Consider the following 17,506-nt stretch of genomic DNA (forward strand, 5'->3'; position numbering starts at 1 on the left):
TATACATGGCTATCAGACCCCAGGTAGAAATGGTGAATAGGCCAGACCAAGTCTGATTCTAGAAGCTCAGGGTAGAGAAACTTCATAAGGAAATGAGTCAGAATAAAGGGGGCTTTCACTGAGAGCCTGAGGATGAGGTTAAGAGGGGAGCCCCTGGAGGAGTATGGGGCTCATTCCAGCCGGCCCTGCAAAGTTAATGAAAATAAACTCAAACTGGTCATGTGCCCATGAAGGCTTCCTTAAGGCTACTCCACCTCTAATTTTTTTTTAAATCTGAGTGAAACCCACCACTTTTTTCTCAGTTGTCCAAGGTAGAAATGCTAGATTATCTTTGGCTCCTTCTATTCTTTCATCTCCTGTATTTGGCCTTTTGCCAACATTGGTTCTTGGCAAGGGAAGGATTTTGCTGGAGTGTCAGTGTCCCAAGAGCTCTGTGGATAAGAAACTGCAGGCATTCTGCTCCTAGGACTTTTGTGTAAATACTGTTTGTGGGGTTGCTTCATCTTGAAGAAGAGAAAATTGAATATTGATTATGAACAACATGTGCACAAAGGGCGCAATATTCAAATGTTTCTACATTTGGAGCTTTTTCTTTTCAGCTGGGGTGGTCTTGATGTGGGATAGTGGTAACCATAACCTTGCATTGTGTCCCACAGGTGAACAGGTGGGCCCTCTCTCAGGGTCCCCTCCAGCCTGCCCTCCACCACTTCCTCTAGGCTCTGGGCTGCCTCCCTTAACAACTTTCTTTGAACTCCTCTGTGTGTGGCTGGGCTTCCAACTTTATACTTTATTTGTTCTATCATTTTAGGTATCTTTCAAAGGTAAGCACATAACTCCTATTATCCCTACATACACATATATTTCAACTAATAAAAATAATGTCCCCCTTAAAGCTGCTGGCTCACATTAGTCCTTATTCATAAACAAGATTTCAACATCATCCCTGGAGCTTATGTAGAACCATGATGGGTAGTGAGGATTAGGCCCGAGTGAGGATTTATACCAGCACACCCGCTCACAGTGTGCAGACCCTCCACCCTCGGCATGGTCCTTCAGTCATGTTTCCACCTTACACTAAGTATAGTGTGCTGTGTTAGAATAGAAGGATTAGAATGATTTTTACACCTGTTTGTGAACTAATTAGGGATTGTGAACTTTTCTTTGATTTTCAGTGCTTAGCACTATGCCCAGCACATAGATGATTCTCAGTTAAGCACTAATTTGAATCATCTCAAAGAATTTTTCGGTTCCAAGTGTCTGTAGGAGAACTTTCCCTGTTTGTAGATGGCTAGAAACCACCAGAGGAGACTTAATTAGCACACCAACTGCCTTTGTGGGTAGCCAGTAGTTAGAGGAAATGTATTTTCTTATGCTATCCAGAATAAACATTTACAAAACCATCTGGTGTTTGCTAGGCTCCAATTCCAGAGTGTTCACAGTCTGCATTTTTTTTTTTTTTAAGAGAAAGAGAGAGGACAAAGCAGCTTCTGACCATTAAAATCATTGAAAAATCCCTGTTATGGGGGATATGATATTAACTCTAATTATAACTCCAATAAATACTCTCACCAGCTATAACCCCAGGAAATTAGGAGCTACAAGACCAAGTTATGTAGCTAAGTGGAGTATAAATATTAGAGTATTTCTTTGACTTCTCAGTATAGTATCTTACTCATATCCAAACAGATTTGGAATAAATACAAGGATTGTACTTGACAAGATGGATATTCTCTAGGGTAAGGAGAAATGTCCAATTTACTTTCTCAATTTTTCTTCCTGGGAATAAGCTTTCCTATTGATCTTGGCTCAGAAGTACCCATTGAACCTACTGAAAATAAAAGCTTTTTTCTTCTGAAATAAACGCCAAGGTTCATTCCTGTGCAAGTATTTCTTATGCCATGTGGCTGTTAATTCAGGTACATAAAATTTCAGACTTATGTTTTGTTAGATTTTAAGAAATATAGCCAGTGAGGATGTGTATTTTCTCTGGAACATATGGTAAAACATTTGGATATTCCATTTGCACCAGATGTTGCCTTTTATGTAACGGATGCTCAATAAGTATTGTTGACTTATTGTGCATGTAAGACACAAGGAAGAACACTTAGGAGGATTTATAAATTCCTTAGGTTGTCATAATAATTTGACGTAACTTTATCTGAGGCTTCAGTTTTAAATATGGATTTTTCTTAGGATTACTATTCTGCTGTCTTACAATGTACCTTGAGATTTGAGCTTACCAAGTAAATAAGCCCACTTAAAATTCCTAACATTTATGAGATGATGATCAGTTTATGTGTTTTAATATTCTTTAATTTTCTTGCAGCCCGGTTCCTATCTCCTTCCTTCCCATTCTGTTTCTTCTCTTTCCTTCTCCCTCCTTCCATCCTTCTCTGGCTGGAAGCCCATTTAATTTTCCAAGTCTCTTTGAATACAGGGCACAGTGTGTGGTCAGCCTTGCCCTGAGGGTCGCTTTGGAAAGAACTGCTCCCAAGAATGTCAGTGCCACAACGGAGGGACATGTGATGCTGCCACAGGCCAATGTCATTGCAGTCCAGGATACACAGGGGAACGGTAAGGGACACTCTTGTATTTCTCCAACTATTCATAATGGCATGGAGGAAAAGTTTGGAGTGTCTGGGAAGCATCTTCAGAACCATATGTCTATAACTGTTACATAAGATTCCAGAAGCATCTGTTGAGTATTCATGTGTTTGAAAGATTTTATCCTAATTCAACATGCAGAAACTGAATCACAGTTAATGAACTGAAGATAATGGAGAAGTTGGGCTTGGTGGCTCGTGACTATAATCCCAGTGACTCAGGAGGCTGAGGGAGGATGATCACAAGTTTGAGGTCAACCTCATCATCTTAGGGGGGACCCTGTTTCAAAATTAAAAGTAAAAAGTTGCTCAGTGGTAAAGCACCCCTGGGATCAATCTCTAGTACAAGACAAAACAAAATAACAATAACAATGAAACCCAGAGAGAAATATCATGGAGAGAGGAGAGAGAGAGAGAGAGAGAGAGAGAGAGAGAGAGAGAGAGAGAGAGATATCATAAAATATCAGCTATTCAGAACTCAAGATGAATGTGTTGTTCTGAAAAATTGAGCTTTTAGGATGCCATTTACATTTTAAGTATTTTTGGATCAATTGATTTAAAAATGGGATGTATACTTACTTAGGTACCTTTAAAAAGCATAAAGTTTACCTTCCTAAGATATACCATTCTGGTAAGAATATTAGTCATCATACTATGTGATACCATGTGGTGATGATAGAGTAAGACCCCTGGGACTCCAGGGTTCTCTGACCCACATGAAATAGGAGCAAGGGCTAGCTCAGGTGTTTCTTGCACCATGGTTTGTCATTTCCTGTGTAGGTGCTAAACTGTTACCTCAGGGTTTTGCTCACCCTACTTCTGATTTGCTCTTGATCTGTTTTATCCTGGAAGACTGGGAACTCAAGCTTATCGGATATGTATGTAAATTAGAGAAAAGACTCGACAGACAGAAGGGTATAATGATTAAGAACAAAAGGTTTTGGAACCTGGGTTTAGGCCAGTGTGTCCTTGGAAATGATTCTATCTGTAATGTTCAAGTCGTAATCATACTTTACCCTAAGGGTATCATAAGAATGAAATTAGAAGTTAGTACATTAAAGCCTTCAGGCCTCAGGACAGTCCTGCAGTTGATACATACAGTTGTTGTTATAATTAAATTATGTCTGTGAACTGTATAAAATTAGCTGTCACGGGTTTTGTGATGCCTGTGAATTAAAAATCTCTTTTGCCTCTCTCCACCCTCTTTTTTTCTAACATTCTATTTTATGACTTTTTTAATAAGTAGGGTTTATTTGTTTTTTTCCCTTCCCACATACACTCTGAAATTTCTGATTAAATATATTTCTAAGAACTGTATAATTTTTAAAAATTCCAATTCAGTTTTTAATTGAATATTTCTAGATAAAGAAAAACACTTGTGAAAGTTTACTTTATAATTTAGTCACCCTGCCAAACTTCTAAATTAATTTTAATGTTATTAAAACACTAAAATTATTTAGTTGTACAATTCGGTCATCTGCAGATTAAGTTGGCCTTTTTCGATATTTAGAGTGATTCATTTCATTTTCTGGAATTATTGCATGAATTTGAGCCTCTGAATTAGCATTGACAAATCAGGGTCAACTTGGGAATTCTCATCTTCTTCCTAATTTTACTGGAAATGGCTTCGGTGTAATTGCATGTTTGCTATTGGTTGTTAGTAAATTGTCTTCTTTGTGCTTACATACTTTTTTTTTCCTTAGTCCCTATTTTTGTTAAGTATTTTTGCTAGTAGTATCAACTTAATTTTATTAAAAGCTTTTAAAAAATCTTTTGTTAGTATAAATTATATGTTTCCTTTAATTATTTGATGTTATGAATTATTGACATCTAGTACATAGTTATTTTATAACATGTAATTGGTCTACTCAGAATGTTTTTTTGTGACCAACAGCCTAGTTCTAGGAAATATTTTAGGCAGATGAAGTTGTTAGGTAATTTCTGGACCTGGGTAACATTTTATTATAGAAAAATGAGGGAGGACACAAGACCAAGCTGAACCCTAAGTAATATTTTATGTCACATTTCTTGGTCATTAAAAATTTCAATGTAACTGTTTTATTGTCCTTTAAGGATTTAAATTTAAAATTAAAGACAAGAGAAAACAATACACATACAAAACCAGTGAGCTCACACTCATTTGGAATATAGGGAAGAAAGTAACAGCTGTTAGGTAAATTTTAAAAGCAAGGAAGACAAAAGTTAGAGAGAAAGGAATAATGACAGAGCTTGCTTCTTGAATTATTGCTCTTATAACTACTGTTTTCTAAGGCACCAAGGCTGATGATGGTGTGATTCCTGTTTTCAATGGCTACCCCCATCTGGGTTCTAGAGTGAACATACATACCCACCAAATGACAACAAGCATATTTGTCATTGTGAAAGAAAAACAATGAGTGGCTATGGGGCAGTTTGTGGCAGGAGGTGTGGGGGAGGAGACCTCAAGGGGCTTGACTTGAGAAGTCAGTGTAACTTGACCACTGAGGTTAGGACAGATGGCTGCTGCTCTGGGGGCAGATCCCACCACAGGCAGTGGCCAGCAAAGCATTCTCAGGATGTGGGGACAGGCTCCTAGCCACAGGGAAGCAAAATACCGCCAAACAGGCACCTTGCAGTTGGTAGAGCTGCATGGGGCATACCCAAATGGAGGCTTTGGGGTTTGTGGAAAAGTTGGGAGGATATTGTGGTGAGGGAATGTAAGGTGGGGGAGTCAATTAAGAGTGAAGGAGAGGATGTTTGCAGATCCTCTCAGAAGTTCTTCTGAGGATGTTAAGAAAGTGTGCCTCATGTTAATGGTTTTATCACAGAATTGCCCTGGCCTTTGATACCCTAGCAATCACATAGGCACATAATGGGTGCTTAGTAAGGATTGGATGGATGAAGGAATCTGTGATTCAATAACGGACTCTGTTAAGGTAGAGCCCCAAGGCAGTTCTGCCAAGCCTGTTCTGCTTGACCCTAAACATGAAGATAAATGTGGATGAAAGGAGGTAGTCAGACATGGAAGCCAGACACCAGGGAACATTGGTCTTCAGTGGAGGAGCTCTTTCCTGTCACTATAACTATGGAAGAGTTGGCTCCTTCCCAGAGCTTTTGATGTTCTCCCGGAGCAGCAGTTCCAGATGTCAGAAAGGCAGGCAGCTGACCCTCTAAGTCTAGGTTAAACGAGGAACATGATTCTCTCACACTAAATTATGATTGTGCCAACTATTCTGGTCACTCTCGGGAGAAGTGTGCTCAAAAGGACAAGGGAGGAAGGAGGATCTGCCACCCCTCACACAAACTCACTTCCTTCCTTTCAAGTTACAATGAGATGTGACATAATTATCAAAATGACTTTGATACAAGTCCGGGATTCCACTGGTTTGGGAATTAGTGTAATGTTTTATTAGTGTAATTCTACTGAGTGCTTATTCATCCTTCCCAATTCCAGGGCATTAGTTGGGATAAATAAAAGTAGATATCAAAAATGTCTATATTTCCATTTTGGTCAGTATTTATTAGTTCTCTTTCATTTCTCTTAAGAAAATGTATTCCCCTTTTCATTGTTTCCTGAGAGAGTTTTTCTCATTCTGTTTGGGGCCACAAGAGCAGTATGAAGGCCTTAAAACATGTTGAGCTGAAGATAAAGGAACCATTCAGAAATGCTACTCCACGATTATGTTTATTTTCATTATGAAAAAAGTCCCATATACATGTATAGGATTATTATACTGTGCCCTTTGAATTGGTGCAATTAAAATAGTAAGTTTTTAAAAGATGGAAAGTGTCTACTTCTAGAAAGACCTCCCGCCATCTTGGTGTGGTAGATGGCCTGAGTATTATTAACAGATGCTGTCACAAGTACAGACTGACAAAAAAAAAAAAAAAAGAACCAAGTTGACATGATGGCTGCTTTCGAAAGTAAAATTCAAATGACTGTGTTATGTATTTATAATACAAATTAGTAGTGTGTTTAATTACAGAATGAAAACATAAATATGGGTCAGAACCTGTTATTATGCATTTTTTTTTCCCAGAGAAAAGGAAATCTCTGCCAAGATATGATAAAATATGCACACTGGTTCCCTGTAATTTGGTGGCAGATACTTTTCAGGCTTTCTGTCTTTACCACTTTCAACCACTTCTAGAACTGTGCTTTTTTTTTTTTTAAACAAAGCTGGAGTCATGCAGATAATCCAAAGCTTAATATTTTGGTTTGTCTTCAAATCCATGTAAGAAGAGAAAGCAATATTATTTCACATTGTTTATCTTTCTCCTTTTGTTACTGATTTGCAAGGAAATAAAAACCAACAGGTTGTCAAGTTGTTTTGCCAGCTTTCAGTGGAAACCCTGATGGAGTCACAGCACTGAATCTCAATATTTCTTTCTTTACAGTTTATATCTTTAAGGAATAAACTAGATGACTTGGCTCATTAAAATTCCTTACATGTTAAAAATAATGAGAACCTTCGAAAGCCTGGAGCAGTGGCGCACACATATAATCCCAGCCGCTTGGGAGGCTGAGACAGGAGAATCGCAAGTTCAAAGCCAGCCTTGGCAATTTAGCGAGGTCCTTAGCAACTTAGTGAAATCCTGTCTCTAGGTGAAAAATAAAAAGGGCGAGGGATGTGACTGAGTGGTTGAGCACCCCTGGGTTCAATCCTCAGTACAAGAAAAAACAAAACAAAACACCCTCTGGTCTAAAAATAGGTGTACTCGTGTGTAACTCTAAAGAATACTTTGGATTTCACGCCAAGTGTTAGCTCAGTTTCTCCAGAACTTCTCTAAGGGTCTAGGAGTGAAGACTTTAACTGTTGACAGGTGTACCTAAAGATGTCTAGAACCAACAAAGCCAAACTTACAAGAGGAGGCCCTTTTCCTTGTCTCCATCACATTCAATATATGCTAGAGCCAGAGGTAACCAGAGAATTCCCAACATTCGTCCTCTGCTCTGAGAATCGTGGTTCTAGCAATCATACCCTGTTCAGGATGTGCAAAACCTTGTAGAAAGGCTGTTTTGAGAATGTTTCTTTACTGTTTCTTTCCAGCATTCTGGAATTTGTTATCATGGTTTGTTGCTCGCATTATACGGATCTGAAAAATGCAATGCTGACCTACATTTTGACTCTGGGTCTGGCATGACCTGAGAGCCACATGGAAAGTGGCTGCTGAGACAAAGTGTACCGTCCTTGTGGTGAATGCTCAGCTAGATGAAACCCTGTCTCCCTCTCCCTTGGCAGAGAGCTCTCCTTCTGTTGTGGAGAGCCCTGTCACCGTCACCTCATCTCGCCAAGAGGAAACTTGGCTAACCCAAGAGCCACTGGCACTTTCTGTGGAGCAGCGATGAATAATTTTCTCTTTTCTGTCATGGTTTCCTCCAGCAACTTAGCTTCCCATCTCACTCACCTTACCTACAGTGAGTCCCTCCACCAGGATGTCGCTCCAATGCCATTAAACAAACAAACAAACAAACAAAAACAATGAAGTAAAGTTTTGAGGTCTGATATTATTTTCCTTGACCTTTGGCAGCCCTTCTTCATAACAGAGGACAATATCCCACTTGCCAAAAATATTGTTAGGAAACTCCAAGCCTCCCTATGATCTCCTGGCTGGGCTTCCCAGGTTGGAATAGAAGACACCTGAGCTCAGAATTCCCCAAACTTAAAAAGGGCATCTTCATGAGTTACTTAGCTTTCTAAATGAGATACAGTGATTCAACTTTGAAGAGAGTGGAGACACCGTTCAAGTTAAAAATTAATTTCTCTTTTTTTTCTACACAGAAAGCCAAGAGAATTAAAATTTACTATCAAATTTGCTACCAAGTTTCCACCCCCCCTTGGGAACAGAGGCCACATGCTTTTAAATTTCTTAATTATGGACTGTGACTAACATTTGGGCGATTGCTTTTCTCCCTTTTTTGGTACCTACTAAAGTACTATGTATGCCTTTGGCAAGCATTAAGTATGAAACCTGCTTCATGTCCTGAGCTCATCATTTTATTTTGCTTTGGTTTATTTCTTCGTTCAACAGTCATACTGTTGTCACTACTGTGTGGCGGAGTAATTCACCTCAATGCTTTTCTACCTATAATGGGAGAATTGCTATATAAGTTCAAAAAGCAATTTTAATTTTTACATCATAAAACCATTTTGAATGGATACTCCCTCTGCCCACCCCAGTATTGGGATTAAACCCAGAGGCACTATATCACTGAACTACATCCCCAATGCATTTTCAAATTTTTATTTTGAGACAGGGTCTCACTAAATTGCTGAGGCTGGCCTTGAATTTGCAATCCTTCCGTCTCAGCCTTCAGAGTTGCTGGGATTCCAGTGGTGTGCTTCTGCACATGAGACACATGACCATGAGACGACTCTTTTATTTTCACCTGGCACTGACTAATCTATCTACTGTCCCCATTTCTTGCTTGATAGGTGTCAGGACGAGTGTCCTGTTGGAACCTATGGGGTTCGCTGTGCTGAGACCTGCCGGTGTGTCAATGGAGGGAAGTGTTACCATGTGAGTGGCGCATGCCTCTGTGAAGCCGGCTTTGCTGGTGAGCTCTGTGAGGCTCGCCTGTGTCCAGACGGGCTCTATGGCATTAAATGTGACAAGCGATGTCCCTGCCATCTGGACAACACTCACAGGTGAGTGTTGGCTGCCCCTGGAAGAATGTGTCCTCTCAAAGTTTTAAATTTAGTTGTCCAGGATTTGGAAACAGGGATTGATAGAGTTTGGCACCCTAAGACCTTTCCTGCCTCTGGGTTGTCCTGGGTAGGAATTAACAAATCCAAGGAGAATGTTTTCACTTAGTGATTGATGACCCATGTCAGAAGTACTAAAATTGTTAGATTGGTAGACATTAAATTCTTTTATCTATTAATGGCCACTGGCAAAAATTAAATTTGCTGAGATTAGTAGAACTCTTCCCTGAGAGAGGAATTCTGTGACATGCCCTTAGAAGCAAAGATTCAGTGGAGGAACAAGGGCTTATGCCAAGGTTAGGATGCAAAAGATCATAAACCCAATCTCAGTGCAACATCTTTTCCTTAACAACAAATCTATGCAAGCAAAAGGGGCTATAGAGAGGAAGTGGGAGTGTAGAAATTTTTTGCAAGTGTTCACATGTGGTTGTCACCTGGGAAATACCTTTCCAGGATTGATTACTTTGACACACAACCCACAGGAGTCTGTTAGCTCAAAAATCTCTTGAAGAATTTTAGAACAGGAAACCACAAACCCACCCACCCTACTATATCTAGTCTGCCCCTGAAAATATCTCCCCACCAATTCTCTTCTTTTTCTTCCTCTAAGGACCAGAAACACATAACTTAGAATTTGGGGCCTTGTTTGCAGACTTCTGGAAAAGCTGCATGTGACTGGAATGTAGTACATTATATAGAAGTTCAGATGTTACTAGAATTACTTTTATTTGCATTCAGCACAGATGTTGCTTCATTTATTAACTGAAGAAAACTCATGGCTGCATGGAATCCCAAATGCACAAGAGTTAAAAGTAAACAGAAATATGTGGACAGTCTCTCTTCTTTAATCCATTGTTAGGAACCAAAAACAAAAACCAAGCAATAACAACAACAACAACAAAACCCTTGTAGTGTGTGTGTGTGTGTGTGTGTGTGTGTGTTTATGGTAGAATATGTTTAAGTGTGACATATCAAAGAATTGTATTCTTAATGTGATTTAAATAACTTTTTGTAAGCCGCATTAATCAACTTCTGGTTTTGCTCATTGGAAAATGTTGTCATTCTTTACATGACAGGCTTAGGTAAACATTTGGGAGGGTAATATTTAAGAAGGTAATTGGATTAGAGAAAAGTCATAAGTTTGACTTCCTTTCCTACAGTATAAGATTTGTTGCAGTGAGAGGTAAGTGTCCTGTAGTATTAGCCAAGAGCATTGTCTAGTGTGCTTTGCTGTATGTAGATACAGCTGAAGCATATAGAACAATAAACCTATAGAAAGAAAGAGCTCTGCTATGAGAACAGTTGGAGAAACCGAGATAATATTGATAGTGGCAAGATGCAGGTGGAGAGTTATTTGATTGATGCCAATCCTGTGATAATTGTGACACAGGTCATGTGTAACTAAGTATGTTTGCTTTAACAAAGTGTGTGAGATTATCTACAATCATATAGATCAAACAACATGAAAATCTGTCTAATAATGTGTATAAAATAGAAGATTTTAAAAGTCTATTTTTTCCCTAAATCATGAAAGCTGTTTTTGAAGATTAGCTTTTACACATTTCTATTAAGACACATTGAATATTGATTATATCGTTCTATTTTTTTGAACTCACAGTTGTAGCCATTCGTTAATTCTTGTATCTTGACTATTCATTAGTTCTTTTTCTTGTGGTTCTAGGGATTTAACAAAGGGTCTCACACCATGTTAAGCAAGCACTCTTCCACAGAGCTCTATCTTGAGCCCTTGCTAATTCCTTATATGTTGAACTTCCATTTAAAATTCTTGGAAACACAAACAAGTTCCCTTCAAACCAAAGGCATGAAATTCTTGTTTTAATTGGAAGTCTAACTTGTTCACTTACCACTTAATCAAGCAAGCTGAGCTGTGCTGTTACATAATTCATGATATATATTTATCCTAAAGCCTTTCATTATAACTATTGAGAAAACTAATTCAATTTAAATTAATACTTTACATTGTCTTTAGGTAAATTTTGATTTCTATGAATCTACATGTTGATATATATTGTGGCCATATACTTGGGTAGGGGTTTGTAGTGATTAGCTTTTGCTGCGTCGTAAAAAAACAAACTCCCTAAACTTAGCACAAAACAACATTTGCTGATGATTTTCTGATTGGCTATTTGGACTGAGCTCAGCTTTGTGGTTCTTCTGCTGGTGCCCCTGCAGCTGGCAGGATGACTGGAAGCTGATTGATCCTGGATATTCTTACTCACATGTCTGACATTTGGCTGGGTGATTGCAGTGACTGATCCATACATCTCCAGCATCTAGCAGGGCTTTTCTACATCATGACTGGCTTCTAAAAACAGCACTAGACAGGGCAAGCACCAACATGCAAACATATTTCAAGCCTTGGTTTTGTTATGTGTGCTAATGTTTGTTTATAAGACAAAGCAAGTCCAAATTCAATATGCTCCACCTCTTGATGGAAGAAGTTACAAAAAACTTGTAACTATTTTTATTTTGCAATCAATTATAAAACTGAAATGACTTTGAATGTATTTATAACTAATATTGCTACTTTGAATTTTAGCACTATTGTTGAACCTGAAGACATTTCACTGTGGCTTTTCAACTTAAAACTAACTTTTGTGGTGGAAATGATTTTTAACAATAAAATAAAATTTGATATTTAATCAAAAGCCTTGTGGGATATGTATATTAGCTCTTGTTAATAAGGACATTCAATAGCCATTGGCAATCAGGATGTGCCTCTTAGTAAATGCCACCTAATTGCTATTGCCTTTGAGTATTAATAACATCTAAGGAAGTGAATTAAAGGAAGTTCAATGACTCATTCTGTTTAAGCCAGGATTATACAGTCTAATACTAGGACTCTTGCTATAATTTAGCTATTAAATTGAAAACTTACTAGAAAATGTGTATTAAGTTATATCTGTATATGAAATGACAAATATTCCCCTATGTGTATAATCCTATTTTTATATACGCAAAGCAATCTGTTCTTTAGATGGAAAACAGATATTGAGTGTATCACCCTTCAACCTCTAGTCTGCTGCTCCTACATAAACACGTAAATCTCATTACCAATTAAGCTGCCTGCATGAGAACACATCAAATGCCTCCAAAGTGCTCTGGCTTCCTACATCTAATTACAAATTGCAGAATACTAATTTTGGTGTCAATCAATCTGAGAACCAGTGTGCTGCATTCCTACTCACTGGGGGGCATTGAATATCAATTTCTCTGTCTGCCTCTCTCTCAGTTCAATTCTCTGTCCCCATATTATCTATTTTGTTTAATATTTATGCCTAAGTTGTGAATGTAAACCAATGTTTCTCACCAAAAATGTCCTTTTTTATAGTATAAGGTAAACTACCTAATCCATCACTTGAAATATTTTCTGTTCCTCTTTTTAAATGTAGGGCCTTATTGAAGTAAATTTAAATTTGTCTGTGTTTGCTTGCAGGGGCTGATGACCTCTTATCAGTGCAAAAGCCAGAACTTTAGATATTCTCTTTCATATCTAGTTCCCCATGCAGGCTGCTAGTGAACTTGCTTTCTTTGGTATAAAAACCGAACAAACCTGAGTTTAAATTTGATTCTGTCACTACCTGTTTGAACAAATCTTAAACTTTCTAGGCCTCTATTTCCTTGTTTATAAAATGGGATCATGCATTATGTCCCCGGAGAAAAGATGTGTCTGAAGGAGGGTCCGAGGAGTTCCTGGAGAAAAGGAGAAACTTGACTTAGGGCCAGGGGGGTTCTTGGCATTCCCGACAAGAAAGAATTCAGCATGGGCCAGTCAAAGGCATAGACAGAGCTTTCTATAGGACAGTAGACACATATTTAAGGGAGAATGGGAACAATCTCAAGAGATACCTTTTGGGTAAAGCAAGGAATACATATTCAAAGGAGAATGCAGACCCATCTGCAGAGGAAGAGACAGCAACCTACTGGTGTGAGTATTCACATTTATAGAGTTGCTAGGAGCTGGTTTAGAGGTGACGCCAGGAAAGAGCTCTACAATTTCACACCAGTTTTCCCTATTTTTGCAGATTGCCCTCATATTACAAAGGCATGTCACTCAGGAGTTGCAGGTGTTTATAGGCCCTATCTGAATTTCAGTGATTCATGGGCACTTCCGTTGAGAACCAGTCTCTCTCTCACTCTTTATTCCCAAATTATTATTTCAGTCACAAGAATGGGATTAAATAATGCACATGGAGTGTTTATCAGAGTGGCACCCATTCAGAGCTCCATAAATAGTAGCTGCTGGTCTGTGCATTCACATATAGTATCATCATAGATACCACAGAAGTGTGTTCTACAATAAGTAGCAATTCCTTTTAATACTAACTTTAGGGGAAGCCTCACTTTATATGCAGGTACGCTGATTATTATTTAGCATTGCTCAATGGCAGAGATGTCAGAGAGGAGCAGATCTGTGTCTGAAAGTTAGATCTGAAGTCAGATCTGCTATACATCAACTTTCATTTTCATTTATTCACTCAGACTTTATGGTACGCTGAGGACAGGGAGAAAAATAGACTGAATTCTTGCCCTCATAGAACTCATATTGTAGAGGGGAAGGAAGTTGTAAAAGTAAACATAAGATTACCAATTGTGTAAAAGGGAGATGAAGAGAAAGATCAGAGTGCAATAAAAGAGAAGAATCAGAGGGACTTCATTAAAATTTTGGGTGGGGGTGGGGGTGATGATGGTTGGAGCAGACCTCTTTGAAGAAGAGATGTGTAAGCTGAACCTGGCAGGACAAGGTGGAGAGAGATAGGCAAAGAGTAGGGAAATTCCCTTCCAGCAAAACAGACTATCCCATGGGAGGTCCTTAAGTTGACAATACTTGATGCTTTTATAAGCTAAAAGGAACCTAGTGTGGTCAAACATAGTAATAAAGAGGGAACAATGATGAAAGGAGAGGTGGAGAAGAGACAGTGGCCTGATGCTGAGTGTCACGGCTATATTTAGGGGACCATGTATCTGTTTTGACAGGACGTTATATAAGTCTGAGCTCCCTATTCACTCTTTAAAATGTCCTGGTTTAAACAATAATTAAATAGTTACACTAGCTGTATTAAACCATGTGGATCTTGTTCTAAGTGAAACTTTGAAGAGTTTTCAGGAGAATGACATGTTTTCCTGTTTAGGGAATGAGTCTGTGTGCAGCAGGGAGAAAGGATATTGGGCTGATCAGAAGCTGGGGAGGTCTGGCACTGGCATGGAGTAGAATAGTGACATTAAAGAGGAAGAGATGTGGATAGATTCAAAATGCATTTTGGCGTTGGAATGGATAAGTTCCAGTGATGAACTTTTTCTACTCCCAAGAAAGCATCATCTCAATTACAGAATTGCTTTTGAATGTTTCTTTAGGCCATATTTTATGAGGATGTTTATGATGGATGCCCAGGTTTATGCCTATGGGCCTTTAGTTGAAGGGGGGTCTAAAATTTAAACAAATTTCTGAAATTTAGGATGAAACCATCCAACCTATAGGCTTTTTCTGAAGGAGGAGGAGGAGGAGGAGGAGGAGAAAAATAAAAGTAGAACATGAGATTATGGGTTGTGGCTGAGACCCTTGTTTGACAGATGAGTCATTGGGCCAGGGGAGGTTGTGTGCCTTCACTGAGGTTACTGAGGCAGTGCAAGAAGTGGAATTACATCCTCAGCCTTCACCCCTTCTAGGCCATCATTCTTTCCAGGAGTAAAGAGTCCATGAGCAGTCCTGTGATGAGAGGTCATTTAGCAAATTCTGGATGCCACTCAGGACTTTGCAGTTTGCCTTAATTAAAGGGGGGGCTTGAGTTCCGTCAGGGGAGGAAGATCATCTTTGAACAGGCTTCCAGTTGTCCACAGAGCTAGTGTGACTGTTAAGGTTTTCCTCTGGGGGGAAGCACATGTGCTTTGGTCCAGTGTGCCACAGACTGCTCTATTGTGTCAGACTCATGTCCACGTGCATCTTAGCACAGCTGATGTGTCCATTTGCTCTGGAGCAGCAGCTGGCCGCCTGGCCCGGCAATGTGGCTGCTGTTTCAGGTAGCAACAGCTGCTCTGCTATCAGGTAGAGGGAGCTGAGTGGGAAAACAGATTCACAAGGCCACGGTTTCTGGAGATCCTTGGACTTCACACTGGTTAACTGATGAGATATTGTCATTGGGATGGAGTTCTTCAGTGTTTCTCATAGAGATGGCTTCTTATTGAATTGTTGCGTTCAATTTTAGAAACTTTAAAGAATTTCAGATGAATAGATGGAGTTGTAATAGTCATCATTCTAGAGCATGATGTTGATTTCATACATTTCTGCAGTATCAATTAGGTTTCAGCCAATTAATTACATCACACCAAGCCTGGAAATGAAGTTTAAATTAGTGTGCATGGAATTACCCACACATCCTTTAGTGATCATGGCTAAAGCAACATTTGCATGGGCCTTGGGTGTCATGTTTACCCCAGAGTGATTTGTTTCTTTTATCCACGTCTTTCAGCTGTCACCCCATGTCTGGAGAGTGTGCCTGCAAGCCGGGCTGGTCGGGACTCTACTGTAATGAGACATGCTCTCCTGGATTCTACGGGGAAGCTTGCCAACAAATCTGCAGCTGCCAAAATGGGGCTGACTGTGACAGTGTGACTGGAAAGTGCACCTGTGCCCCAGGATTCAAAGTGAGTGACTTGGACTCTAGAGGCAGGAGAAGAGGGATGTGGAGCATAACAACAGCATGATTTGTACAACCTGCTGTAAAGTACAGTGAATGTGCTCCAGTCATTCACATCATGAATAAGAAGAGAAAAAGGATAAAGTATGAATAGAGACATAAGTAATGACCTTGGAATGATGATGAGAAAGCCGGCAAAACTCTCAACATGTCATTAATGTTTAATATATGAATATACCAGGAAATATAATGCATTATAATTATTCCTTAAGTAATTATTTTGCTATGCTTTTATAGGCAACAAAGAAGTTTCTTTTCCAAGTAGGTTAGTTATTATTGTTGACCGTTATTCTTTTAATTCAATGAAATTTGAAGACACAACATACATCAAGTTATCATTTATTATGTATTAACATTCTTTTTTTCTATTTTTTATTTGTTTTAATTAGTTACACATGACAGTACAATGATCTTGAATGTATTAACATTCTTTAGTTAGTTGCACATAGTAGTTAGGTTCCTTTTTCCTTTGAGAACCAAGACTCTACAAATATACCTGTATGCTAACACAGCAGAATTTTGTCTATGGTTTCTAGGGTTTCTTACCTATAGTTTAGGGATCTTTGTTTTAAAGGAAAATGTGTTTTTTGGAATTATTTCCTCCCATTTTAAAGAAGAGAACATGGGACTGTGACAAATGTTTATGGTATTCCTGAACTCATCATATGGAACTGGCAGGTCATGCAGTCACAGAGCTGAAAAGATCTTTTCAGGGTTTGCTAACCTATGTCCCAATTCTTTGAGCCCTTAATTAGCCTTAAGAGTCCCTCCTTTATTTTATTTTTTTAAAGATATGCCCTCCAGTCACCTTGGTAGTAAGCCAATTCTGTGTTTAATGCTGTCAGATAAATTGAATTGCCCTCCTAGCTGAGTGTGTTCTATTTCTTTGTTTCACCCACTACAAACATTACATATTATACAAGGATGTCTAGGAAGCATTGGGAACTAATGGATAGTTCATATTTATGCTTGTATATTTACTGGTGGTAATTTTACAGCTACAATTTGTTTTTATTTATCGACTTGTCTGAGCAAGGACAAAAGGTTTATTTTTTAGTTATGCTCTGAAGGCAAATCTCATGAAGGCAGCAGACTTTTGGATCCCATTTAATATTCTATCCTAAACAGAGCACCAATAGTATTACCCTTGCATCTCTAAAATTTATATAGTGGTGACATTATAGCAACTTTTAAAAAATGCGATGTGTTAAAATTAGAAAGGAAGCATAATTAGCACCACCATGATATACTTTTGTTTATTTGTGTTGTCCTGATTTCAGTCAGCAAAATTGCCTGCCTTTTGCTATTTGTGCCTGTTTAGGGAAGTGACTGCTCCACCCCATGCCGGCAGGGCACCTATGGGATAAACTGTTCCTCTCGCTGTGGCTGTAAAAACGATGCTGTCTGTTCTCCTGTAGATGGGTCTTGTACTTGCAAGGCAGGTAAGAGTGGGTGAATGAGTTTTTTAATTTAATCCTGGTCTTATTATCATCTAAAGTCA

The 17,506-nt window shown here is 38.8% G+C and overlaps 1 protein-coding gene across 2 annotated transcripts in view; it reads left to right on the forward strand.

Annotated features, from left to right (window-relative positions):
* Window positions 1–17,506, forward strand: part of Megf10 (multiple EGF like domains 10) — a 168,328-nt gene that overhangs the window by 111,131 nt on the left and 39,691 nt on the right. For both annotated transcript variants that reach the window (XM_058584209.1, XM_058584208.1), the window contains exons 8-11: window positions 2,438–2,574; window positions 9,020–9,232; window positions 15,778–15,952; window positions 17,327–17,447. In XM_058584209.1, coding sequence (XP_058440192.1) covers window positions 2,438–2,574; window positions 9,020–9,232; window positions 15,778–15,952; window positions 17,327–17,447 — 646 coding nt within the window. The remainder of the gene's footprint in view (window positions 1–2,437; window positions 2,575–9,019; window positions 9,233–15,777; window positions 15,953–17,326; window positions 17,448–17,506) is intronic.

This window comes from Marmota monax, unplaced genomic scaffold (assembly GCF_021218885.2).
Source record: "Marmota monax isolate L192 unplaced genomic scaffold, Marmota_monax_Labrador192_F-V1.1 WCK01_AAM20220418_F8-fsc00006, whole genome shotgun sequence".
Taxonomy (NCBI): domain Eukaryota; kingdom Metazoa; phylum Chordata; class Mammalia; order Rodentia; family Sciuridae; genus Marmota; species Marmota monax.